The 26,482-nt window shown below is 46.8% G+C and overlaps 1 protein-coding gene across 3 annotated transcripts in view; it reads right to left on the bottom strand.

The window, feature by feature from the left end:
* Positions 1-1,298: 1,298 nt before the first annotated feature.
* The window catches only part of PMP22 (peripheral myelin protein 22), a 30,307-nt gene continuing 5,123 nt past the window's right edge, over positions 1,299-26,482 (bottom strand). For all 3 annotated transcript variants that reach the window (XM_037013557.2, XM_017646631.3, XM_017646637.3), the window contains exons 3-5: positions 26,188-26,284; positions 10,338-10,478; positions 1,299-2,610 (exon numbers count right to left, since the gene is read on the bottom strand). In XM_037013557.2, the coding sequence (XP_036869452.1) occupies positions 2,447-2,610; positions 10,338-10,478; positions 26,188-26,284 (402 nt within the window). In that variant the 3' untranslated portion in view covers positions 1,299-2,446. The remainder of the gene's footprint in view (positions 2,611-10,337; positions 10,479-26,187; positions 26,285-26,482) is intronic.

Below are 26,482 nucleotides of genomic sequence, written 5' to 3'. Positions count from 1 at the left end.
CCAGTATTGTCAGCAGTACTCAGGCACTAATTGGAAATTTAGAGCCTCAGGGCCCACCATAGACCGACTGAACCAGAATCTGCTTTTTATAGGATTTGGGTGATTCATTAGCACATTAAAGTCTGAGAACTACCGGACTAGCTCAGAGGTCATCACCCCTGATTGCACCCTGTAATCACCAGTGGGATTCTTGAAATCCATCAAGGAGGATGGGTCCCAACACAGACAGGGAATTTCAATCTCTAGGGTGGGCCCCTGCTGGGAGATTCTAATATGGAGCCTGGTATTAGAATTCCACAAATCAGTCTCTCCTTCTAATACACCTCCACTGGATTACGTATATAAGCACTAATCTTTAGAATGCTTTCTATCCACCCATCACTGTGCTTAGCATTTTACACCTATCAACTCCTTTTCACCTCTACAATCCCATAGCCTTGGAACTGGCATCGGCAACTTCAACTTACAGATGAGGAAACTGAATCTTAGACCAGCTTCAGACAGCTGGTTACGGGCAAAAGGCAGGTTCAAACCCAAGGTGCCTAATGTATATGCTCATTAATTATGATACAGCCATTTGTTTGCTTATGCCTCTCATTATAATGTGACTTTTGATATTAAAATGTCATTCTTTCTTGAGCTCTGGTACCCAGTTCAACACAGATGCTCAGTAGTAAAGAATACTGAATACTGAGTGCATCACTAGCTTGATGTATCACAGGTGCTCAACAAAATGTGGATGGGTTAAAATATGTATGAGTGAGATGCAGTCCAGAAACCTGGAGCTGGGCAACAAGGTCGGTCCTTTCCTTTCCTCAGGACAGTGTTAGGAGCTTTGTTGGTGCCAACTAATGTTTCCTCTGTAAGTCCGGCCTCAACTCACCATCATGCAGACTCTCCACCATATCCTACCTCCTCTCCTTTTAATGGTTAGGGATCTATGCTGCTCATGTCAACATTCCCCATGTATTAGGTGAGTGCAACCCCCATGCGGGTCATCAGAGATCAGAGCCTGAGAGAGAAGATTGATCTCCATGAACATGCAAGTCTCTCTAGTGCATTTGCAGCTTTCATTTCAGCTGCAATTCCTGGCCCTCTCCAATCAGCAGGCATTTGCACAAGCTTCTGGAAGGCATGTGCTCCCTGCAGCCTGTTGAAAGGCTGTGACTTTGGTCTCTGATCACCACACTGCAGCCCACATCATCAGTTCCACCTCGCCTCCCCTGAGCTCTTCCCTCCACTCCGGGACACACCTCACACCCATGACTGGGTCCCCACAAAAACCCAAGAGAGGTCAGTGAGTTACTCTGATGTTTATTTTAATGCATCTTAGTCCACACAGTTGGTATAAAATCAGAAGAAGCAAAGCAAAAAAAAAAAAAAAAAGGTCTGGAGTCTTAGCATCAGAAGGGCACCATATATACATCTACAGTTGGTGGCCAACACAAGTCATTGCCAGACAGTCCTTGGAGGCAGAGAACAGTCTAGACGCAAGTGAGTCCTGGGAACGCAGTCCCAGGGGGTCTAGAGGCTTGTCCTGATGCTCCGACATTAAGAAAAATGTGGGAGTGATACAGGCTGTGTTTATTCTTTCTTTATTATAGTAATAATAGCAGCCTAGCTAGGTACAAAAGCAGTTATAAACCATTTATATTACACAGAATTATTCAGGCCTCCATTCTACTTTATGTTGTAAAATTGTTAATTGAATTTCCAGTGAGTAGTTTAGATTAGTGATAATCAGGAATGGTAAATACATAGCACCATTTCGTAGGTCTGCTGTCACCGATTCTCATCTAGACATGTGACTAAGACACCCGCCCTTGAGGGCACGTATGCCAAAGCCACAAGCCATGTGTTTGCCAAGGGCTCCAGTTTGGGGTTTTGTCTGTGTGTGCATACAGCTTTCCACAGAGGTGGGGACAGTGCATATTCCTGTGTGGTGCACTGGGTCACCCACAATCTAAGGGCTTTTGGCCATTCGGGGTTTCTATGCATACTTTGGTTTTCTAAGTGAGGTGAAGTGGGAGGGAGGTATCTTCTTTCAGATGAAAGGGAAGGGGTGAGATGGAGTTACTTTATTTCTAGGCAAAACAAAACAAAAAAATGAAAAACAAAACTACTAAGTTTGATTACAGGGTTAGGATGTAAATGCCTTAGCTACTTCTGTAAGGTTCAACACAAGGCTGATGGTCAACATATAAAGCAAACAATACTATGTACATATATGTAAAAAGTGTTATAAATAGGTTTTATAAACCGTAGATATTATATACATCTTCAATCAACACTAACCCCCCCCCCCCCAACTGCTTTCTGTTTGATTTGGTTTGAGTTTGGGTTTTTGCTAGATTTTTTTTTTCTTTATTTTTTTTTTTTGGTTTTCTGGTTGCCTTCCTCCCTCCCCTAATGTATGCTCAGTGCTCAGACGACCCGTCCGGGCGCTTCATTCGCGTTTCCGCAAGATCACATAGACGACGCCGCTGAGAAGGGCCAGCGGGAAGGCCACCCAGGCCAGGATGTAGGCGAAGCCATAGGAGTACTCAGAGTTGAAATGCCATTCCGGGTGCCTCACCGTGTAGATGGAGGCTGCGCTCATCACACACAGACCTGGGGAAGGACGGACAAGCTGGGTGAGGGGGAGGTCACAGCAAGGGTCCCTCTCCACCACTCCCAATGCACATTCCGCAGGACCCCAGGCACACACACACACCAGGTCACTGAAACTTTCTTTCTCAGGGAGAAGGAAGGGGGCTTCAGGAAGGCAGGCAAACTGTGCAAGAGAACATCTAATTCTGGAAGAATCTGCTGCTGGATCCACAATTGAGAGCAGGGGGCTTGGAGATTTCACAACATGGGAAGTGAATTGTTCTCTGCTTGTGCATAATCTGTTTGACCCTGACCATCATCTCCTAGGCCCCCTAGTCATCATCATCTTTTCCACCCCATTTCTCTTGAACCATTACCAATTCCTAGTCAGCATGAGGTGGCCAGCTAGATTCAGGTTGCAAGATATGCCAGCTCATGTACCTGCTTCCAATGACAGTTGTGCGTGGGAGCCCCTGGAACCTGTGAACCTCTCCACAAATGGGTGGCAGTGCTACCTGAAGCCAGTGACAGTGACATGGCTCTCTATCATAAGCCACCATAGGAAAGCTCTGGGCTCCATACACAATATGGACAGAGCTCCACGCCAACGCCCTGAGCAGGACTGCCACATAAGAGATGCCTATGGGTGCTGCAGGCAGCCAGGGAAACACATGGAGAGGAAGAGGGTAAGAAGGAAGGACAGGCTACACCAGTGGGAAGAGGATTCAAGGGTGAGCTCCATTGCCCCTGGGCCCTTTCAAAAATTCTTGGTGCCCCCAAGGTTGGGTCTGAAGCCACAGCTGGTGTGAAAGGGTTTCAGATACACAGAGAGGTCAGGCCACCCTCCCTTGCCCAGTGCTATGGCCCTTTGGTGTGGAAGGACAGGAAGAACCTTCATCTTGGGCCTCATTAAGCAGCCAAGTTAAATGTGATGGTCCACATCAACCATGACAGTAAGTGTCCCCCTGCAGGGAAGGGTCCAGTGATGTCATCACCCCAGCCCAGAATTGCACAAAGCCTGCTCTGTTCCCTCCTGAAAACAGGGTCTTTGAGAGGCTCTGAGTGACTCTATTATAAAGTCAGCATGCCGTGTGAGATTCCTGTGGTTCCAAAACTCCCAGTGCCCTGGCCCACCTACATCTGACCTCTCTGCTATTTTCCTGCACACTACAACTTTGTTTCAACGGCGTGCAGAAGTGGGAATATGTAACATTGACCACCCTGATCATACTGTCCCTCTGCAAGTCAGAGGAGAAAGCTCCCCCTCCATTGGCCCCCGTTGAGAAAGCCACACAAGAGTCTTGGAATGACAGTGGGATCAGATCCAGGATCTGCTACCTACAGAAAGCTCGAACAGCAAAGATGTCTGTGTCAGAGGGGAAACCATGGCTGGCGACCTGTCATTCGAGGACAACAGCCGTTGGTGGGCGGGGAACACACGGTATTTGTCTCAAGCCCCGTGCTGCTCAGCCCTCCTCCCCCACTGCTGCACAGCTCATTCTGCAAAGCACTGACTCTGGTCTTCAAGAAACACTGCGGTTGCATCTCTTGGGCTATAGCTGACCTACCCACCAGGACAAGGCTATAAAAAGAGAAGCATGACCAAGGGAGAGTGTGAGGCGTAAACACAGTGTTCAAAGGCTGGGACAATGCCTATCGCGTTGGCAGTGCTTCCAAAGGGAGAATATGTCCACCCAGCTCTAGCATGAGAAATGCCATGGCAGCTGTGCAAACCAGCTGTGCCCAGATGTCACGGCAAAGAGAAGACAGTCTATCGATGACCAAAAGGGACAGAGAGAGATAGGATACACAAGTGCAGTGACCAACTGACATGAGTGCACTGTTGTAGAATCTCAGAAGTAAATGAATTTAAGCTTTGCTTCAATAAGCAATAAGCTTAGATACTCACAAAGCCAAAGAGATGATGCACTTTATAATTATCATCAGGAGACTGATGTTTCAGGGAATATATCATTACAAGGCTGTCTGAGTGTTAAGTAACAGATATGCTCTGGAATATACAGCAGTCAGAGCAATAGCAGAGTCCCTAAACCTCAAACCTTTCTCCCTGTAAGTAGGCTGTGACTTGCTTTCTCAGCAACCAGTAGACAGAGAGAGGCATCTGTGAAGGCACCCCGGGGGAAGGTAAGTGAGGGAGCGACATGCCAGCGGGCAGTCTGCTGCCCCACAGATGAGCGGGCTGTTCTTGGGCAGTGACGGTGACGGTAACGGGCATGCCCTGGGAGGGGCCTGAGTCTGGGAGTGTAGTCAGCTGCACGCGGGAGGACGCAGACAACACAGAAGTGCTGGCCACCCAAGAGTTCACAAGACTCTCTCCCTGTCCCTGGATGGTTGGGTCTGCAATGGCCCCCTGAAACTCTGCCCTAGAGCCCTCCTGAAGAGAAGGTCTTAAGCCCCCTTTAACAGCCATAGCAACCACAGCTGGGCACCAAGAAGCCACATTCTTTGGAGGGAGCCAACCAAGGGCTCAATGGCAAAGGGTAAAATGGAGGGGACTCTCTAAACTACCTTCTCCCCACTGTTTGGTGCAGCAAATGTGTAATCAGCACCTGACACGTCCCGAGCATGGGCAGGCCCCATTCCAGAAGCTGGGAGCAGCATCATGAATGAGGCATGGCCCCTGCCATCGAGGGCTGAGGGTTATCCAGAAACAGACATGTCAGTGGGGACGTCCCATAGGATGTGATATGCTTCACGGGAAGGAGAGAAACACAGCAGACACTGAGAGCAGGGATGGGGCACTGAGGCCAAACTGGTGGGCAGAAGAAGGTGCGTGACCTGGATCTAAGGATGTGCAAGAGAATCCCAGGGGAAGGAGGAACATGTGTGAGGCACGCGGGATGGGAGAGCTGGTGGAAACCACAGCAGGTCTGAAGAGGCAGGGGAGAGGCCCTTAAGGGCATGCGGAGGGACCAGGGGAGAAACACAGTCAGGTGGGTGTTTTACATAGGCCACTCCGGTGGCAGAGTCGGTGGTGGACTCAGGTGGGGACCAGGCAGGCCAGGCAGGTGCAGGAGCTGGCCTCTGCACAGCTGCACTGGTGTGGGAAAAGGAAAAGGACACATAGCTACGGGGGATGCTACCCAGAGGCAGGACCCGTGGTGGGGAGGTGGGGGAGGGAAGGGGTCTCCGGCACAGCTGCCTGCTGGGCTAACTCCCTGGAAACAGGGGATGTGCTTTCCAGCTGGGAATTGGCAGGTTCAGGGAACAGAGCCAACAGAATTGGAAGGAGTGTGGGGACTCGCAAATGACTTCAAACTGCTCATCAGTGACCTGGGCAAAAGCAGTTTCATTTGGGAGCCTGGAGTGAAGCTAGAGTCAGGAGGCTGGAAAGTGAGTGTCAGGTGTGACCACCCAGATGGTGGCCAGGGGAGGGGGCCTGCAAGGTGCCGGTTTGACCTTCGTCTCAGCCAGCCTTATCCTTAGGGCGGTGAGGTGGGGCAGAAAGAGGCTGGAAGGTCCATTATGTTGAAAGCATCGGGCTTTACATCTGACCTACAGCAACACAGAGCCTTCTCTGGGCTGCCGACGTGATTTCTGTTTTCAGCATCCAAGTGGTCTCTGCTGCCTAGAAAGTCACCCACAGCATCACTGGGTGCCGAGTGGGCACAGCCAGAGCTACAGCTGGAACCATCCCCTCGTGGAAGCGTTTCTGAATGCGGTTCCCACTGAAGCTGCCTTTGAACCACTTACAACAGGAAGAGCCCTGGATTTTTATTCACTGCCCCCCCCAAACCCATCAAATTCTTCTATTCTAAAGCCCAATATTTACACCGGTCTGTCTAACAAAAGAAGCAAAACAAACCGAAAACATAAAACTCACTCAGGAGTCCCCCTCTCTGTCTTTCTGTTCTTAATCACAATGAATAGTAGCTACACATGTGACCGAGTCTGATTCTGCCAAGGAACACAATTGTCCCGTCACCAGCAAGTGGGCTATTCGGGGCCTTCTGTGTGGCCTGCAGAGAGCTTACTGCTGGACTGAAGTGGTAAAATAAATCGTAACATGCCTGTCTTCCTTCAGGTCTGCATCTATGTGTATTTCTTGATGTTTCCCTCCTACCCGACCCAACAGAGCTGCAGCGGAGGCCGCTAGAGTCCAGGAAGAGATGGCTACAGGCTCTGAGCATAAGAATGACCCCAAAGGCCAGACACAGGATCAGTACGGCCCTTCTCTCAAAGGGGCTTTAGGAGAATCCTGGGCTCACAAGTGGGATGAGCTGTCTGCGGAGGAATGTCCTAGAGCACCCTACAGTGGGGCTTGGGGGTAGTGTGACGCCTACATCGCTGGTTCCCAGCCCTGGATGAACATCAGAGTTGCCCAGGTTGCCGCCTCACCCAGGAGCTCTTAAACAGGACTCCCCAAGGCTGCAGTGTTCCAGTATTTCTCCAGAAGCTCGCCCTTCTTAAATGGGTGCTTCTGATGGGCAGCTAACATTGAGAAGCACCGAGTTAAAAAGCCTCCTTTTGATACGTCTTCAGGAAGCAGCCAACCTAAGAAGTGTGTAATCAAGGAAAGACGGCTTTAACATGGGGGCCTTTGGCTTATGAAATGGAGAAGGGGTGAAGCAGCCGACCAGGCAGGCCAGAACCGCATGCGGGTCTGTGGTCCAGGGCGAGGCTGAGCAAGCCGCTGCCTCCACAGAGGGCCCCGAGCCCCACACACCCTTCACCTGCCTCTCCTGCACGCACCTGTGTATTGTCTACGAAAACCAAGCTGGGGCCTCCAGGGGCAAGCTATGCAGAGATAATCCAGCCTACGATAGCCTCTTGGGTGACTCGGCAGTGGTTCTGGGTGGCTTCCCTTAAAATGCTCCAGCGCTTGAAGCTGCGCCTGCTCTGGGTGGCGCTTAGCTCCTGTAGCAGGTGCACGCTCCGATTTTATATCCCGGGATTGTGCGGCTGCTTCCTCCTTCCTTTCCCCCTCCCTTCTTCCCTCCTTTCTTTCTTTTTCGTTTTGTTGGTCTCAGCTTTTCTGCTTTGTTGCTTGGTGTTTGCTCTGCCTTCTCAGGCTGCCTCCACTTCTCTCCAACTCTCCCCAAATTCTCTCTCTAGTTGCCGGCTTCCTGGTAAGCTGCAAGCTGGGACATACATGACAAAGTTGACTCAGAAATTGTCAAACACTAAAAGAGCCATGAAGTCTCTACAGAAAGTGCCAGACTCTAAGTTTTCAACTTTTGGGGACAGACCTTATGGCGAGTTCAGAAGCAACATTTGAGAGATCCAGGGTTCCTAGAAAACTGACTTTTAGATCATTTTGACTGGAGTCAACAGTTAGTCATGGACCATTCTTTGATACATAAATTACAACTGCTCTTCTGGCCCTGCAGTTCTAATTCGAGATAAAAGTCCTATTCAAACATGGACCACTAAACTGCCAAGCTGATAACTGAAAACTGGGTCTTGTGAGAGATAAGAAGCTAGATGTGAAGGTGATAAAGGAAGCATGAATTATGTGCTTTTAAATTCAGAGGTTTTTAAAGCAGAGTTCTAAAGGCTTGTACTGAGTTCAGAGGAGAATGAAAATAACAAAGAGAGTATGGATTAGTTAGTATACTTTGGATGATTAGAAAACTCAGTACCTAAAAGTTGTTGGCTGAACCAAAGTACATTAACACACGGTGCAGTGACATGTGTGGCTTAATGGTGGTTCTCTCTAAATTCTGGGTTTTGACTTAAAATGATGTTGCTGAAAAGATTTTAGAGAACTTAAAACTGTAATATCTCCAGGGGAAGGATGAAGATAAAGGTGCTGCCTGCTCTGTGATATCCCTTCAACAGTAACTTAGCTCTTCCTCATCCAGTATTTTTAGCTTGCCTAATTCTGATGCTGCATCACAGATGTCTGGGGGTTTAGAAATAATAAATGGTGTGAATTTGCCTTGATCTTCCACTGTAAATCAGGCTCAGTGACAGATCATGCAGGAAGCAGAGTTTCCACCTTGCATTTTGTGTTCCCTAAAAAGGCTGGTGGATTCCATGTCTCTAAATATAAGGAGGTACCTCACTATATTCAACCCATGTGCTGTGAGCAATGTAAGCATTCAGTTGCCCTTGCATGAGCTGGGTGACCTTGGTCTTTCATTTATCTTCTCCCCATTCTCAGTTTTCCATCAATAAAATAATGAGCTTGTATTGATCAAGTATAAATATTTTATGAAATTTCTGGTTCCTAAATATTATTGTATCTTGAAGATACATCCATTGATACAAAGGATCTGATCATTATTTGATTTGATATCCAACTGTAAATGGTAAGCCAAAAAAAATAAAATTTCCAGAGTACATTCTGATTCTGTGCATCACCTCTGGAAATGGAATGGATAATGATGACTCTGCTGCTAACATACCTAGGAATTGTATCTTACTGTGTTATTCGTAATTTCACAAAGGCGGCAACATCCCAGGAGCTCAGTTTGGTATACAAGCCATGCAAGTAGCATAGCCTGTTTGGTTTTGGCCTGGGAACCCTACAGCTGTGCATATTCAAATGTCCTGTCTCAGTATTTAACGACAAGTGGCTCCCTAACAAGGCTCTCCAGTTCACGTCCTTTTCCAGTAAAGGGTAACCCTCTGGCTTCCAGAAAAGGTCAACACCACTTAACCTCAGGCATGTCTCCCCATACAGCCCTGTGTAAGCCACTGTTCTGCCCACCCATCATCAAGGATACACGGGGTCTTTTCAGCCCTCCAGTGACTGCTCTCGAGCACCACGGACATTCTGACAACCGACTAGAACTAGGGATGCTATGTCACTAGCCTACTTAGCCAGAATCTAGAACATCTCACAGCACCAGAAGTGGTCTGTCACATGGAGTTTGTGATCTATTAGCATGGACTGTGGCCTCCACCACCACATCTGCCTCTTACTCTCTCCAGTCTCACTGACTCTGTCAGCTGACAAGTCCCAGAGGCAGAACGATAAGAATCAGTGAAGTAAGACATTGGTCAGAACCTAGAGACAGAGCCAGAAGATGTCACCCTCTGTAACAGAAGCTTCTAGGACCTGCACATTGCACATATGGACAGCCTGTCTGGTGGGGGAACCTGAAGGCGGCTTGGGGAGGAGATGAAGGAAACCTCTCCAATGTTGTCATGGTCTCATGTCACCCAGGTGTGCCACAGCAGAGACACCTGTGATGACAACAGTATAACAGTTCCAGTGGATCACAAGAGCTGGAGGGAGGCCGGATCGGTATCTGTCAGGGTGGCTTCATCGCTGCTTAGATGTAGGCGACACACGCCTGACAGCAACCTTGCTGGCTCACAACATCACAACCAAGACAATCTCCATGCTGGAGCATGATGGTTCCTTGGGGCATAGTGTCATCTGCAGGGGTCTTCCCTGAAGACTGGCCTTTGCTCTACTGATATCCTCAGCATTTACCTCTGATTGTGTGTCCAGAGCACACCTTTGTTCCTGATGACAGGTCTGGCTTGGTTGGGGACCTTCCTTCCAGAGCCCCGAAGTCCTATTTCCTATGTACCTCATTCCAGGGAGAAGTGGCAAGTTCCGGAATTCTAAAGTACATGCACACGCACACACACACGCACACGCGCGCGCACACACACACACACACACACACACACCTGTACTTTATGAAAACCACCCAATGGGCAGACTCAGAAACAGCAGTCATTCAGGGGCCTCCTACTTCTACTAACTGATTGCTCTGCAGCCTTGGATAGGCCCAGCTTCCTCATGGACTTTACTGTCTCCCACTTACCAGCAAGGATTTGGAAGATTCCAGTGATATAAAACCGGCCCCCCTTGGTGAGGGTGAAGAGCTGGCAGAAGAACAGGAACAAGGACAGAACACTGAAAATGATGGACAGGATCATGGTGGCCTGGACAGACTGCAGCCATTCTGGGGAGAAGAGACACAAGTTAGGAAAAGCCAGCCTTGGCGAGAGACAGCTCTGCCACGACGAGAATGGGACCTGGTGCACCAGGACCCCTGAAAGCCACCATTCTCCCAGGTAGCAGAAGCCCTCTTCTATGAAAAGAACTCAGATAATTTCACTTTTGTACTCTTAAAGGTCAGACTTTATTTCATGGTTTCTCTCAAAGAAAAAAAATATATACATAATACATATTTAATTATTGACATTTTAAGAAAGGGATGTAAGAAAATATCCACATTCCCACCACTAGCAGTAAAGCTCAAGTTAAAACATACTGAATTCCCTCCCAGCCTTTAGGCAAATGTGATGCTTACACAGATGTACATGTGTTAAAGAGGGTCTGAGCCCCCACCCATGCTTTCTCTCTCCTTACCCTCACAGGTTTTTGAAGGCTTATTGGAACCCCTATATTCCAAGAAGAGTTTAAAACCACCACTTAAAATATCAGCATTCCTCACGGAGATATGGGGATGGCTGGGAAGGAAGACGAGGTGTTGGAGCAAAACTAATTTTGTAGAAAACCAGAAAAAAAGCTGACAGAGAAGAGCATGTTTTATATAGCAATGAAAATCTATTTGCTGAGCTGATATCTTTTCTTAGTTAATCTGAATCTTAGTCATGAGCCTCAGCACAGAGCAGTTTGTGCTCCATCAAGTCAGCAGGTAGGACCATGTATCACACTTTCACATCTTTGTTGAACCCCTCACCGTAAGTCAAATCTCCAAGCTTCCAATTAAAACTCAGGCAAGGAAGAGAATTCTGTAGTTTACCACCTACAGCAAAATAATGTCATTTTAAGGAGGAAGGGAAAGGAACACACAGCTTGGGTCCACAGCAAGTGTCCACCTAGAAGAGCAGGTGTTGGGCCCTGCCCAGTGGTCACCTGCATGGCGTGCACATTGCTCTAGACAAGGAAAAGCAACTGGAGAAGCCCAAGGTTTTATCCTTGCAGCTCAGTAACTGGCTAACATGAAATGGCTTAGAAAAACACACATCAAAGCTTCACTCAGTCTTCAAAGCAATGAAATCTAGATGGTTTATAATCAATAACTGTATGACATGAACCTGGTTTGAGTTGTAACTAGCTCATGGCAGAATCTTATGGGTGCCAATTAAATTAACTGTTATTAGACTTTCACATAAGATTTTTCAAGACACAGACTGGACGACATATTTTAGGGTTGGAGGAAAGTGAGAGATCAACTAATCCAGCTCATTTGTACTGAGAGAGATTTCTGGGGATGTTTTAATGAGCCCAGTTGGCAAAGCCAAACCTGGGAGGCCCTTGATTCCAAGCTAGCGTTCTTCCCACTGTGACAGAATATATGCTTTTGTTTTTCCATTTTTTTGTCAGTTAAGGAAAGAAAATGATGTCTAATGGGTCGTGAGCCACCCTGACTTCATTTTTATATACTCCTTGAATCTGTTGGTTTATCCAGCACAGTGGTTCTTCTGAAAGAGCAGTCTGCAGTAAAACTAATGGTGCAATTATATTATTATTTTAAAAACAAACAAATAAATAAATAATAATAATAATAATAATATAGCACTCTGGCAGGCGAAGCTGGAAACATCAAGAAATTGGAGACCTAAATCCAGAACTAAACAGTGATTCGGTTTTGCTGAGGAATGTCCATCAGTGAGTGTCCTCACAAGGAGCATGGCTGCTGCAGATGACATTCTTGATTTCCTTCTCCAATTCTAAGATCCTTACCTCCACTGTCATTAACAACAGGAACCTCCTCCAGAACTTGTGTTGAGAGAAAACTCAAAATCTTATATATTACAACTACATGAACAAGAAAATTCCCTTCAATTTAATAATGCAACTAAATCCTTCTTGAAACTTCTTTTACCAACACCTTGAATGCAGTCCCCTCCCTAGTACACCTGAATTATTTTGCCATTAAGTTACTTCTCAAGTCAGATCAGAATTAGGAAATCAAGGAGGTTCTTAGAGCCAGGCCCTCTAGTCAGCTCTGGGGATACAAAGCTGAAAAAGGTTGTCAACCACAAGCACATTAAATAAAACCCGCACACAAAGATAGGAGGTCCAACTATATCTTCAGTCACAACATATGTGAATGGGTTCAAGTCACTCATTCTAAGATGCAGAATTTCTTTTAATTATGTAATTATCTATAGCCTGATAGAAGATGCACACCTAAAACAAACAACAGTTGAAAATCAAAAGTTTTTTTTTAAAGGCACCAGGCAAATATTAAAAAAAAAAAGAAAGCAGGTATAGTAATAATAGCATCAAACAAAACAGAATTTAAATGGAAAAGGTTGAAATTGGCCAAAGAGGAATATTTCATAGTGAGGAAAGGTCAAGTTTATATACATGAAGAAATAACAATCATAAACCTTTATGCATATAGTAACAGGGTCTGGAAAAGCATAAAGTAAAAAATAATTGAAATATGAAAAGAAATTGGAAAAGCCATAATCCTAATGGAAGACTCTAGCATATGTAGATCAAAAATATGGTAGATATAGATTATTTATATAACAGGATTAACCAATTCAATTTAATAGGTATACAGAAAGTGTATCCATATAACAAAAACTATAAGGGCATTTTCAAACACACCTGGAAAATCTTACAAATCACGTATTAGGCAACAAGGAAATCTCAATAAACCTCAAAGAAAGCACACATGATATAGGCATAATTAAAGGCAAACAAAAAGCAGAAATTAAAAACAAACTAGCCAAAATAAATTTGGAAATTCAAAAAAGAGTATTCCAGATAATCCTTTGGATAAAGAAATCTAAATGAGAGGTAAATATTTCTATAGCAAGGAATGATACTGCAAGGACCATGTGTCAAACCTGCAGGCTATGGCCCAAGCAGTACTCAGGGGAAAAATGTATGCCTTTAGAGCACTTACTAGAAAGTGGAAGTGTTAAAAAATATATAATGAGCTAAACTTTCAGCCAAGAAGTCAGAAAAGAAAAAATTCAATAAATCCAAAATTAATTGGCTTAATAGTGATAAAAGTAGGGATTAGTAGAAAAAAACTGTGATAAAAATACAGATAATTAAAGAATCTGGTTCTTATGGGAAGGGGGGTCAATACAGTAGACAGATTTTATTAAAGTACATAGAAGTAGTGCTAAAGAAACAGAAATGTACTATGGTCCCAGGTAGAAGCACTCAGTTGCAAAAAGGCCACTTTTCTCCAAAATAATCTATAAATTCAGTGCTATCCTAGTTAACATCCCAGCTGGAACTTGATAAAATGCTTCCAAATTCATCCAAAATGAATGAGCAATAATAGCCAAGAAAAAAGTTGAATGAAACACAACAGCAACAAAAACAAATAAATATTACCAATGAGGCACGACACCACCAACCAGATGTCAAACATGTAGATAATACACAGCTTATGTAATATATATCTGTTATAAAGTTTTAGCAATTCAAACAATCATCCACAAAACAAAAACAAAACAATGACACAAGAGTAAATCTTTGGAAGCATGCACGTGAATTTAGGACATCACGAACATAGCATACAAATCAGTAGGGAAAGACCGCGACAGACGATAAGTGGTGTCGGCTATCCATCTGTTAGACAATAACATTAGATACTGAGTTCACATCATTCACAAAATTCAATTCCAGATGCATCAAAGAACTAAGTGAGAATTGAATGGCCATGTAGACATGTGATTCACAAAGGAGAAATATGGACAACCAATGAACATATTTAAAGGTGGTCAATCTCACTAGCAACCAGGAAAATGCAAGTGAAATCCACAAGGAATGTGATACCAAAGTTAACCCATCCAGCTGGGCCAAATCAAAATGATTGTTAGCAACAGAGTACATGTGTGATAGACAGCTCTACATACTGTTCAGAGGAATGATGATAATCCTTTGGTGACCATAAATTTGGCAGAACATATTTAAATTTTTAAATGCCTATAACTCCATAATTCAATCACTGTATTCTGGGTAAATACTTAAACATATACCCTAAGAGAATGATGCTTGTCATAGCAGCATTCCTAGGAGTGCAAATAAATTAGGGTATATCCCTAAAGGGAATGTTTCCCAGTGGTTAAAAAATCATGTTAGAAAATGAACATTTGAAAGATCTCCAAGACAATGAAGAGTTAAGGTGTACACACAACATGGTGTCTTTATGTAAATACACACCAAACAACTGTGCGTGTATATCTACAAACACATGCACAAGTATATGTGTGTATGTTCATTGAGAAAAAAAGCTGCAGATGTGCCAAAGTGGTATTGATGGTATCCCTCCCAGGAACCAGAGCTCAAAGCAAGGAGAGTTTGGTCAAGGAGAACTTTCACTTCATTTAATCATTTTATTCATTTTTAATGAGGAGAATATTTTGATCTAATATTTGAATAATTAAAACCAACTTGAAAGATTACAAGGTAAAGAAGACATGGCAGTCACTAACTACTTAGGATTCCAAAGCTGAAAGAGCTGCTGGAATCCTGGGCAGGGCCAGGCTTCCACATGCAGAGTAAAGAGACTGTTCCTTTCCTCAAATGTCCTCAAATTGGAAGCTTCAGATGGGCAGCAAGGCAACACAGAGCCCAGCAAGGAGAAGGCAGCCTGGCCAGCCCTGGAAGGCTGGCTGAGGACCCAAATACAAGTATTGTGCAGGGAAGCCCATGGTGCCGCGAGGGGACCCCAAAGTTCACAGGACAGAGCCAGTCATTCACCCCAGCTGGACGAGACCCACGACGGGCAGTAATGGGCTGTAGATCCCACACACTGCACTCAGCTATGTGTAGCCTGACCATCCGGCAGCCACGCACTATGCTAGAACAGCCCAGGGGCAGCTCTATCACCTAATTCTGCCAACCACCTGCTTAACTTGCCACTTAACATTTTGCTGGCCTTGACTTCTTCTCTAACATGAGACATTAAGTATCTCATGAGGCTGTTATAAGATCAAACAAAAGAGTTCACACAAAAGCTGTTAAAGGATGATACAGATAAACCCCATTTAAATAAGCATTTCCAGGCAGTTCCGAGGTATGGTTTCCGGGGCAGCCCTATCTGGGTCCCTACACCTAACTGTGTGATGTGGACCATAGTGTTCATATAAGTTGAATTATTAGGGCACCAACCGGAACTCCAAAAAGTAGTTCGATACAACTTTTATATCAATTCACAGATCATCTTAAGCACAGGGGATGGCAAATTATCTGTGAAGAGTTGGACTGTAAATACCTTAGGCTCTGCAAGCCCTACGGTCTCAGGAGCAACTACTCAGCTTTGCCATCTTAGTGCAAAATGTGTGGGCCACCCCGATTCATATGATCAAACCATATTTACAAAATCAGGCAGTGGGCTGGATTTGGCCTGCAGGCTATCATTCACCAACCTCTGTGATAGCAAAACAAACCATATGTACAGAAAATAATTATTAGAGGCAAGAGACCTAGGATGCAGGGGGAAAACCGTCAGTTACAAACCTGCTCTGTGCAGATGGAACCTAATGCAAGGCCACCATTCCAAGCGGCAAACCTGAATGTCTATCCAATTCCCCACGCAGCCATCCTTTTCCTCTCAAATTTCAAGTTCAAAATCATTAGCACAGTCCTCGACCAGCACCTACCATTGCTCTCAGAGCCTCAGGGCCTGGTCCAAAGTGGATGCCTGGCAAATAACTGTGAATTCCCAGTGGCCATGTTTTAACCTTCAACCTTGATACTGAGGCACAGCAATGAAAAGGCCTAAAACTCTTTGCAGACCTACTGTTCTAATGAGAGTGTCGGGTGAAAGGGCTGCTGACAGCTTTCTGACACAGGCCCAGGCTGCAGCAGACCCAGCTCCCCCAGTAGATAAAGGAAGCTTGAGTTGCTCAATGACCAAAGCTCGCTTCAAGGTCAGATTCCTGCTCCCCAAGGCAGCTAAGTAATGAAGGAAATACATCTGCCCCCTCAGCTGTATTCTTAGCCTGCTCAAGCCTGCAATTTACTGAGAGCTGAGGGTTCGGAAAGGATGAAGCACTTATAAATGTACCAGTTCACCTCCATCCTTCTGCATCTTCTCATGCCAGCATGGGCCACCTGTCCCCTCCTGGAACTCCACTCTGAGCAATTCACAAAAGCTTTCTGCCTCAGGAATCTGAACTACAAGAGCCAGTCCTGCTCATATGCATGATGCTGGGCTCTTTTCAAACGCACATGACCAGGAGGCCTGCATCCTACCCTCAAGCCCCCAGCCCACTACCATCACACAAGTCCCCCTGTTCCTTACTGCTCAGTCTGTATGTCATTCCAGAAAGAGCTGACTTGCCAAGAGGCCTCCATCCTAAACAATGTGGCCTGTGCCCCTGGGCTTCGCCCACCAGCTGAAGCATGTGCAGAGCCCAGCGTGGCCCTCCCCCAGAGCTTCGACTTCCTCTTAATCCAGACCAGCTGAAGCTTAAATGGGGCTCAGGTCTCAGGCTAACTTGGCCAGTGACCCATGCAGACTGCGAGCCAGAGGGGAAAGCTACATGTGGGCTTCCAGCCACAAACACTGGCCTGACGCTCACAGAGGAGGGAGGCCACATGGGAGGCTCTCTCAACACATAATCATCAGGACATTTCAACTAGAGAAAAACATTGGCTGGTGACTAGTGCACACAAATGCTCAGTAGGTGGAAAGAAACTTTGTGCCAAGGTGTTCGGGCTAAAGCTGAATACCTGATTCAATTCACTGTACTCCCAACTATAAGCCTTCCTTGTCCACACAGGGACCAGTTTCTCAGGGTCTAATTTATATTTGTGGTTTGACACCAACAGTCTTGTTCTGCTAACTAGTCCTTGGACTTGAAGAGGTAATATAATATAGCCATCAATGTGCCTGAAGTTACCCAAAAACAAGCTGTTTGAGGCTTCCTTTAATCTGGCTGGAAAACTCTAGTCACAGGAGGATCAGGTTAGGCTCTGTTTCCCAAAGAACTGTTGTTGGAAGACTTACCCCACTAGGTGATTTAAAAAAAATTAGAGGGAGTAGGTTCCATGGTCAAGTATGCATTAACCCCTCTCTTCGGACCTCACCATGTACAATGAAATATTAAAGGCTATGAGATGTTTTGCCATTAAAGAAAAAGCCTTCTTAATTTCTAAATATTAAGTGTTTTTCAAACTGATTTATCAGAGAACCTTCCACCCTCCACTTTCTCAAAGAGAAGACCACTTGGAAACACTGGGTTTGGCCATAGGAAATGATGGTGGAGAGGAGAAGGGCATTCTCTATGAGCTATACTAATGGAAAACATGCAGGGGACAAAGGAATGACCAGGGTTGTTTTCAAGATATTTGAGTTTGAAAGATATTCTCCATATTATAAAAATAATCAGAGGCCCCTCCTCTCCCTTTTTTTTCCTAAGGTATTTTTTTTTTAAAGGGCAAGCATTGGAGAAATGAAGAGCTAGAACCAATACAGCCCCCACCCCACAGTCCCAGTAAACTACCTTCCCTTCCCCAAGCACAATGCCTTTCAAATTCACTAAAGATAGAGAGGGAGGAGGGAGAGAGGTACAGCAAAGGGAAAGACGGCCCCCTCTCCTCTGCTCATCAACCCGCCAGGCCAAACCACCCACCCAGCTTTGGAGGTGAGAAGGGGCTTCCTGCCCGCTATGGGGAGGCAGCACCTCACACAGCAGGGACGGCAGAGCAAGCACGCCAGCCCCAGAGGAGCCTCTGGCAGGAAAGGACAACCCCAGGAAGATACAACTCCAGTCTCCAAATATTTGAAGAGTCGACTCAGGGACACTACAGAGGTCAAACTCCCAGAGGATGAGCCACACGACCTCATAAAACCAAGTGTAATACATGAGGCATCAACAGAGGCAGCCAGAAATGACATCCCGTGCGGAACATTTCATGATATACACAGTGGTGAATCACTATGTCGTACACCTGAAACCAATGGGATGTTGTATATCAATGAGACTTCAATGAAAATAAAAAGTTAATTAAGCAAAAACAAAGAAGGGGACAGACTTGAGTTTAACAAAGTGACTTCCTAAAGGCAACATCTCACGCCATCTTCCACACCACTGGCCACTCTCCCCATCTCTTCTGCTGGCTCCCCCCTTTACCCCACTAACCACCCAAGTACCCCAAGACCCAGCTCTGGACACTGTTCCATGCATTCTGCCCTCTCCTCTACTCCCCAACTGATCTTACTCAGCACGATGACGTTAAACACACCCCTGTACAGACTAAGGACTCCCCTGTTTGAGTTCCCAGCCCAGATTTCTGCTGTGAACTGCAGCTTCTAAATCCAAGGGCTTTGCTGACATTCTACATTCTCAACATAACCAGCAGAATGAGCTTCCAAAACACAAATAAGATTATGACACGCTTCTGCTTAAAACCCTTTAGTGGTGTTGCAGTGGCCCGTGTCAGGACCACGGCCTGTGAGGCCCTCCCCACAGCCCACATACTCAGCCACACTGGCTCCATGGGCAGACACACTGAACCCCTTCCTGCCCCAGGGCCGTGGTACCTCCTGTCATCCCCGGAACACTCATCCTGTGGTTCTTCACATGACTGGTGCTCCCCAGTGGTGGCTTTCTAGTCTCATTCTACTTATCTTCTGCAGAACACTTTCCACTATGCAATTATTTATTTAGTGTACATTCTGTCTCCTCCAAGTAAGTGTGAGCTCCCCAAGAGCAGGAATCTGGTCTTCCTCACTCAGCATTGAGCGCTCGGGCTCTGGAACAGCACCTAGCACACAGGATGTGCTAATACATTTGAAGAATAATGAATGAGCCGCATTGCTAGCTCTTTGAAAATGAAAGAGGCTCACTTGACAGGCAGAGAACTTCCCGTCACTGGGAGGAAGGACACATGGTGGGCACGTGGCAGTGATGTCTGAGCTAGGAAGGATGGACTTCATGACCTCACAGATCCCTGCCCACGTGGGGAGCCTGTGTGTGCTGATGACCACGTGCTCAGAAGGCTTTGCGACGAACATCCTTTTCTCAGGCACTGAGAGCCAGGCCACAACCTCAGGCCCTGCTCCTAAACACAAGAGATTATTTTCTCAGCTCTGTTGAAATCCTGGGAATGCAGTTTAAATGTCTTAAAGAGGAGACTGCGAGCTTCAGGGGCTCTGAAGCAGCACCCTGAATTAACTCCCAGATGTTGGCATCTGATGAGAACCGTCAGGGCCAAACCACTGACATCATGGCACCACATCCAAGCCCCTGGCCCTCCCTGGCCTGCCAGGGCCGCCGCATCCCGTGAGGGCCCGTAGAATCAAGAGCCATTACCCAGGCAGAGATTGTGGGCTGGCCCAGGGAGCCACAGGGATTTTAAATTGTGAAACAGGAACCCATAAATGCAGAAGGCCTCCTGGGTTTTCTGAAATCTGACCAAAGGCTGAGCCACAGACGAGGAAATGGTCTGATGCCCTTGCTGAAGTGACAGTGCCACCAAATGGGTCAGCAAGATAAATGTGGACTCACAGAAGACACAGACAACTGGACACCACCTGGCAATCGAGGTGGGGTTCCTGATGCTGGTGATATGTTTTTTTCTAATTTTGAACCCAAAGTATTAATCTAATGCTGCCCACAACATACTGATTGCCCAGAGTCTATTATTCTTGTTTACAACAGGAAGGAAAGCAAAGTGCTCATTTTCTTGGCTTCTGATCCAGGCTCTGGACACACTCTGTGGCCGAGCAGGCCTGCCTGCTGTCACTGGGAAACGGGGGTGCATGGGTGCAGCGGCCCTTAAACACTAGAGGTGGCAAAGCATGCTATGGGGACAGACCAGGGGAGAACCTGAGTTTTTCCTTCATGCTTTCAGGTTCAGCACAAGCCTCTCATTTAAAAATGCAAATGCTTCAAGAATGTATATATTTTATGTGCCTAAAATCTCATATGAAGAAGTCTGTCAACTCTCTTCTCAGGCAAGAGAGGACTTAGTGAGGACAGGGCATGAGAGACGGTTTTACTGTGTCCTTCCTCGGTTTGATTCCGTGAAGCTGATGAAGTCAGGCCGAGGCACAGGGTGAGGGGCTCCCATGTACCCCGCAGCCAGACTCCAGCACTCCCACCCACTCTGCTGCACACCAGCTCCACCCGGGGACATGAGGTTGGGGAGAATGCCTGTGTGTACTGGCCCTTAAAATCAGAAGAATTTGGAGAATTCAAAGTAGAAAGCACCAGTCCAATCAATGTGAGGCAAATGTTTCCTTGAACCTTGTGGGTCATAAGATCTTAGACTCATGGTGTGGGGACCCCAAGGACATATGCATCTTCAGGACTTGGGGAGGAGGCTTGGCACACCCCAGGCCCTAGATCCCAGCCAGAGCTACTCAGACCTTATCGGCCTCATTTGTCCGTGGATGGGTGTCTGGTGTGTGGACACTACCCCACGGGCCCAGCCTGCCACACCCTAAGACTCCACTTTCTTGACCAAAGCAGAGAGAACCCATCTGTTACTCAATGCTTATTTATTAATGTAAAATAATGTTTGAAGCTTTTTTCTGATTATGAAAGGAAAAGATCTCAATGAGGAAAATGAGTGACGCTGAAGAGGAAAAGAAAACAACACAAGTGGTAAGAATCCCCTGTTCTCGGGATAATCACTGGAAATGTATCAGTGTGTTTCTCCTTCATCAGATTTTGACATATTCTGCTTTATAAATAGTCAGTGCTGTTACTCCAACTTGGAATAAAACAGACAGCTGAGAAATGCATATAAGACAGAGCAGAGCAGATCTAAATGAAATCATAAAAATCAGAAATGCATCTATATGTAGCAGACTCCTTACTGGATCTAGAAGGACCTGGAGGCTGGCCTGCCCTCTCTTCCTCAGCTCTGCCAGGCTCTCTCCTCCTTCCCTCCTCAGTAATCTTGGCACTGGATGGTCCCCCTCCCTGGAACCTCCCCCAGATGTGTATGCTGCTGGCTCCTGGTCATCCTCAAAGGGCCCCCTCTCCAGGTCTCCCTTCCCTACCCCATCCTTCATTACACATCACCCAGGTTTGTTCTCCTATATCTCTTATCACTGCCCCAAACTATCCATGCTCCCTGACTACTTCACGCAGGGAAACGTAAGCCCTCGTTTGTTCCTGCATCCTCCGTGTCTAAATGGTACCACACGTGGCAGGTGTCCAGCAACTAGTTCTGCATGAAAGAAGAGAGGAAGGGAGCCAGGGAGGGAGGGGGAGTCCTGGGGCAGAAAGTTTATGATCAGGGAAGTAGGAGAAGGCTGGAATTCCAAGAGGAAGGGGAGGAGAGATGGGAGATGAAATTTAACTGGACCAGGGAACACATCATTCAGGTAGATTCCTATGGGCTGGTGTCAAGATTTCCATCTGAAGATTAAGACCAATGAGGGGCCTCTGAAAGGCTTTAAGTCAGAAGTAACATAACCAGGTTTCTATTTTTGAAATGCTTACCCCAGATTCACTATGTAAAATGAGTTACAAGGAAGCAAGAAAGGTTAAGAGCAGGAGGCTGTGCCCTGGCGGCTCCGAAGAGTAACAGCAGGACAACAGCAGAGTGGGGACAACAAGCGGCCGCTGGACCCGTGAGGATCCTGACAAGGGAGAGGGAAGGAAGCACAGCAAAGCCCACTCTGGACAATTGGCCCGCCGCCGCTGTGCAGCAGTCACTAAAATGCTAGATACCGTCACAGAGGTTGCTTTGGTGGAGAAGGAGAGACTGACTGGTTTGCAGACGCCTCTCAGACATCCCAGCGGGAGTGTCTAGTAGACAGCTGGCTATGCAGGCCTGGAGTTCAGAGGAGAAGTCTAGACTGGAAAAAAACAAAGATTCCAGAGACATGATGAAATAATAAGACATTGTGAATGACCAGGGATGAGAGAAAGAGGGAGGTCTAAGGATTACGCTGTTCTTGATATGGTCCCTGCAAGAACAGTGGTGTTGCTGATGGGGTCCAGCATACAGCTGAATGGAATATTTGAAGAAGCCCCAAATTGGGCTCTGATATGAAACTGCACAGGACCCGGCAGAGGTACTGTAAAAGAATATCACTGGGTATAGGGAGGAGTGGTCAAAGCCCCAGAGAGAAGCGTTTCAAGGCCATGTTTATGGGAAGTGTTTCCTATTAGATTCCTATGAATTGGACAGCCATGCTTCCCATGAGGCCAAATGACTACATTCTCACCTCCCTTGTAATTAGGTGTGGCTAAGCTCTAGTAAAAAATGCAGAAGTGTGAGTTTTATCTGAAGATGGTTCATTAAAAGAGAGGGGAGCACATTCTTCCCCTTCTTTCTCCACCCTATTGCTTGAAGCATAGATGAGATGATAGCAGCTTTTTGGTCCATGACGATAAGGACCAAATCCAAGAGATGGCTAGAAATCCAAGAAATGCTAGAAAGTACCTCGGTCTCTGACGATCTCATGGAACTGCCATACCTATCTCAGGCTACCTACTTCCAGACTTGTTTTAAAAGAGAGATTCATCAACTATCTCATTTGCTCCACGGCTATTTGAGGATATTCTCTTACAAGTGGAAAGAACACTCGTCGACCGGCCTAACACATCCCTGGCATTACTGTCCCCTTGCTTTGGGTCACATCGTTGCCTTGACAGGGAATATCCTCCTTGCCTGTATTATTTAAATCCTGCCCATCCTTTGGAGGACAGACCAAATTCCACCTCCCACACTAGACTTTCCCTCTACATCGGCCCCCTGAACTCCAGGCTGCCTGCCTGTCCCATCATCTGGCCTGTGCTGCCTTCACAGTGATTCATCCCTCCACACGCATCGCCTGACTCCTCAAAAAGGCCCCGAACCATCAAAGGCAAGGCCCATATTTTCCAAACCTTTGTATTCCCTGGGCCAGGAGGCATTCAATGCAAGAGCATGGTGAACATGCCTCCACTAAGCCTGTCACCTCCACCTGTAGCTGGTGGAGCAGCATCAGAATGGGGCCAGAAAGTATGTAAATAAATTTATAAAGTGGGAAGACAGGCGGCATTGAGGGCAGTCAGTGAGAAATCTAAAACCACTTCTAATATCGAGAGGTACCTTGAGAAAAAGGCCTGATATTTTTGCATAAAATCTATATAACAGATATTTGACTGCCATGCAGGCACTGAGGCAGGAGCACCATTTGTAGAGAAAACAAAGGGAATGGCAGCCTCCAGAAGGTGCTATTCCCCAGCCCCGCACACACAGATACAAGCCCCTTCAGGAAAGCCAGCGAGTCATGCAAACCAACATATTTTTACATAACACACTTGTAACACATTCTTCACAGATCATCAAGAACAGACTGCCTCTGATCATTTAAATAAAAAGTGTATTTGAAATACCCTTAGAGCAAATACAGACCAAGATAAGTGCCTTACAACTAATACAGTTCATTTGTAAAGGGAGCCTGATTTTTACTGATTGCTTTTTTCACCTATTGTTTGCCACATGAAATTGTTAAACGCAACGGAAAAGGCAGAGGAGGCCTAGACGACTCACCCCACAGAGCTCAAGTTCTGACACATGATGAACCACCAGGAAGACAAGCGCAGAGACAGCTACGGGGGCAGCTTGCACAGAAACCTGTCACTTAGAACAAGCCCAAGTCCCGACAAGCCCAGCCTGTTTGAGGGCATGTCCAGATTCCCTCAAAATGCTCTTACTGTGAGAGTGGACAAGGCAGATGTGGGGGAGGCGCACACTGTGGGATCCCCATGGAGAGCAACCATGTGGACTCAGAGCCCACCATAAAGACCCCAAAGTCACTACAAATGAACCCCAAAAGACAAGCTTGACACATAACAAGCCAGCTGAGAGATAAGAAGCTTCCTGATGAAATAAATACCACTAGTGCTGCTTTGCGATCAGCTGCCAGGAGGGAAAACCAGCCCTTCTCAGCCTCCGAAGATGCAGAATGCTGTAAATGGTATTCCCTGGAAAAAAGACTGCTCTCCATTCCTGCCCACGGTTTTAGATAGCTGCTCCTCTGCCACCTCATTTCTGTTGAAACACAGCCGGGTTCCAATACAGTTGCCAAGAAAAACTGCCCCCTTCCGGGCCTAAGAGTCCAGGATTCCAAGCCAACACCACAAGGCCAAAGGCGGCTTGGGCAGGGTGCCTGTGGCCTCCAGGAAGCCTGCCTTTTCGGACTGAGTCGCCCCTGTGCCCACCAGGTGTCAGTAGCGAGCGGGGTGAGCCTCCAGAAACTTCAGCCAGGCCCTGAATGAGAGACCCCGGGGGCTGCGGCTCTGGGGACAGGCGGTGCTACTGCCACACTCTTAGGCCCTCATAAGCACTTCATTTACTTGGTTGCCACCTCACCATGCAACCTCTATGATGGTTTTGATTCACTCTCCTTCACACGCTCAGAGGGAAGAGGAAGGACTGCTCATTTCAGTAAGGATGAGAGCCTTTCTTTTCTCCCCCCAGGAAGTGGAAACATAAAGTAAGGTTTTGTACTCTTAGCCTATCATCCCCATATAAATTACCAAAGAGTTATTCTAGCAGTTTCTCTCTATACTGAGGTTTGAAATGTTTGGTTTGTGATGCTTGGGCAACAGCTTTGGTACTATCCCGTGTGGGCCCACAGGATGGAAAGGCCAGCAAGGAAACTGGACCGTGCAAAGCCAGAACTAAGGGCCACTTCACTGCCTGCCTTTTTGGGCTGGATTGAAACTGGTTTCTCTCACTGGGTGTAGCATCTTCAACAGAAATACTGGATCTATGAGAAGCTTCAGCAACATTGAAAGCTGTGCTTTACTTTTATTTTAAATCCAGGAAAAAAGGTTTATTTTAAGCTTAGGAAAGCTTCATCAAATCTGCAGCTACTTCCCTTTCTGTGAAGACACATCCTTTGGCACACAAGACCATGATGAGACAGGCCCACTGTGTCCTCAGCACCAAGCACTGTGGCCCCTTCCAGGGTCCACACTGCCACTAAACACCACCCAAACACCAAAAAGAATGCAGCCTATTTACCTCTGCCTCTCCACAGCCAAGACCCAGGGCCCCTGCTGAGCACACCTCTGAGTACTCGAGGTACCTAGTGGGAGCTTCTGCTGCCAATTAACCCCTTGACTTCAATCCATGGAAACCTGCTTTAAAGCATCTCATAAGCAAAGATGCTAAGACAGAGGAGAAATATAATCTTCCAGGGCAACCCTCCCAGGCCTGGTTCAGCATTTTGCAAATAGCTGAAGTCCCCATCTTGAAACAAGGAAACACTCTAAGGTTTTGATGCCGCCAAATGGCACCACTGAGGCCCAAGACCCTGAAAAGCAGTCTGGTAACTGGGGACCAAATGTTGGCCCAACTGCCCTTGGGAAAGCCCCGCCGTCTCTGCAACAGGAAGGGGCAGGAGAGGCCTGGATGGAAGCAGCCACCAAACCTGAGACACTCAGTGACCAGGAGTTCCAGGGGGTCGGCCACACTGCCACCACACCACCGGCCTGCTTATCCACATCACATTGCTTCACTCACAAGAGGCACTATACTAACCGGTAAGCAGGGGCTCTGGGGCATCTCTCCAGGTCAGGAGACCACATGGTGATACCCAGGAGCTCCTGCCCCTCTCCTTCTGTCTTGGAGGCCCACATCCCAGCCCACCCACCAACAACTTTCGAGCTTGTATCTTCCAAGAACAAGCACTTCTGGGACAGAGAAACATGTTGCAGCCAGATAAGGACAAGCTTGTGGAGCAAAAAAGCCAGCCTCACCATTTGCTGATGATGAGAAGCAGTGGTGGACGGTGTCTGAGGAAGTGCTACAGTTCTGCCAGAGGTCAGTCGCGTGTCCATTGCCCACTATCCATTGCTAGAAAGAACAAAACATCTTAAATCAGGGGGGTGGTGAGGAGTGAAGGAACAGGGAGAGGGGAGACCAAGGGAGGCTGGAGAGCAACCTCATCGACCCGTCTGCCTGGCCAGCCTCTGCCCTGCCCACGGTTGCCCAGCCAGTGGCCACAGTCATGCTGGAGAAAGGACAGGGGGTGGCAGTCTGGCTCAGGCACTG

This window comes from Manis javanica, chromosome 4 (assembly GCF_040802235.1).
Source record: "Manis javanica isolate MJ-LG chromosome 4, MJ_LKY, whole genome shotgun sequence".
In the NCBI taxonomy this organism is placed as follows: Eukaryota; Metazoa; Chordata; class Mammalia; order Pholidota; family Manidae; genus Manis; species Manis javanica.
The sequence above is the reverse complement of the archived record's forward strand: the minus strand, read 5'-3'. Positions and strand labels throughout refer to the sequence as shown.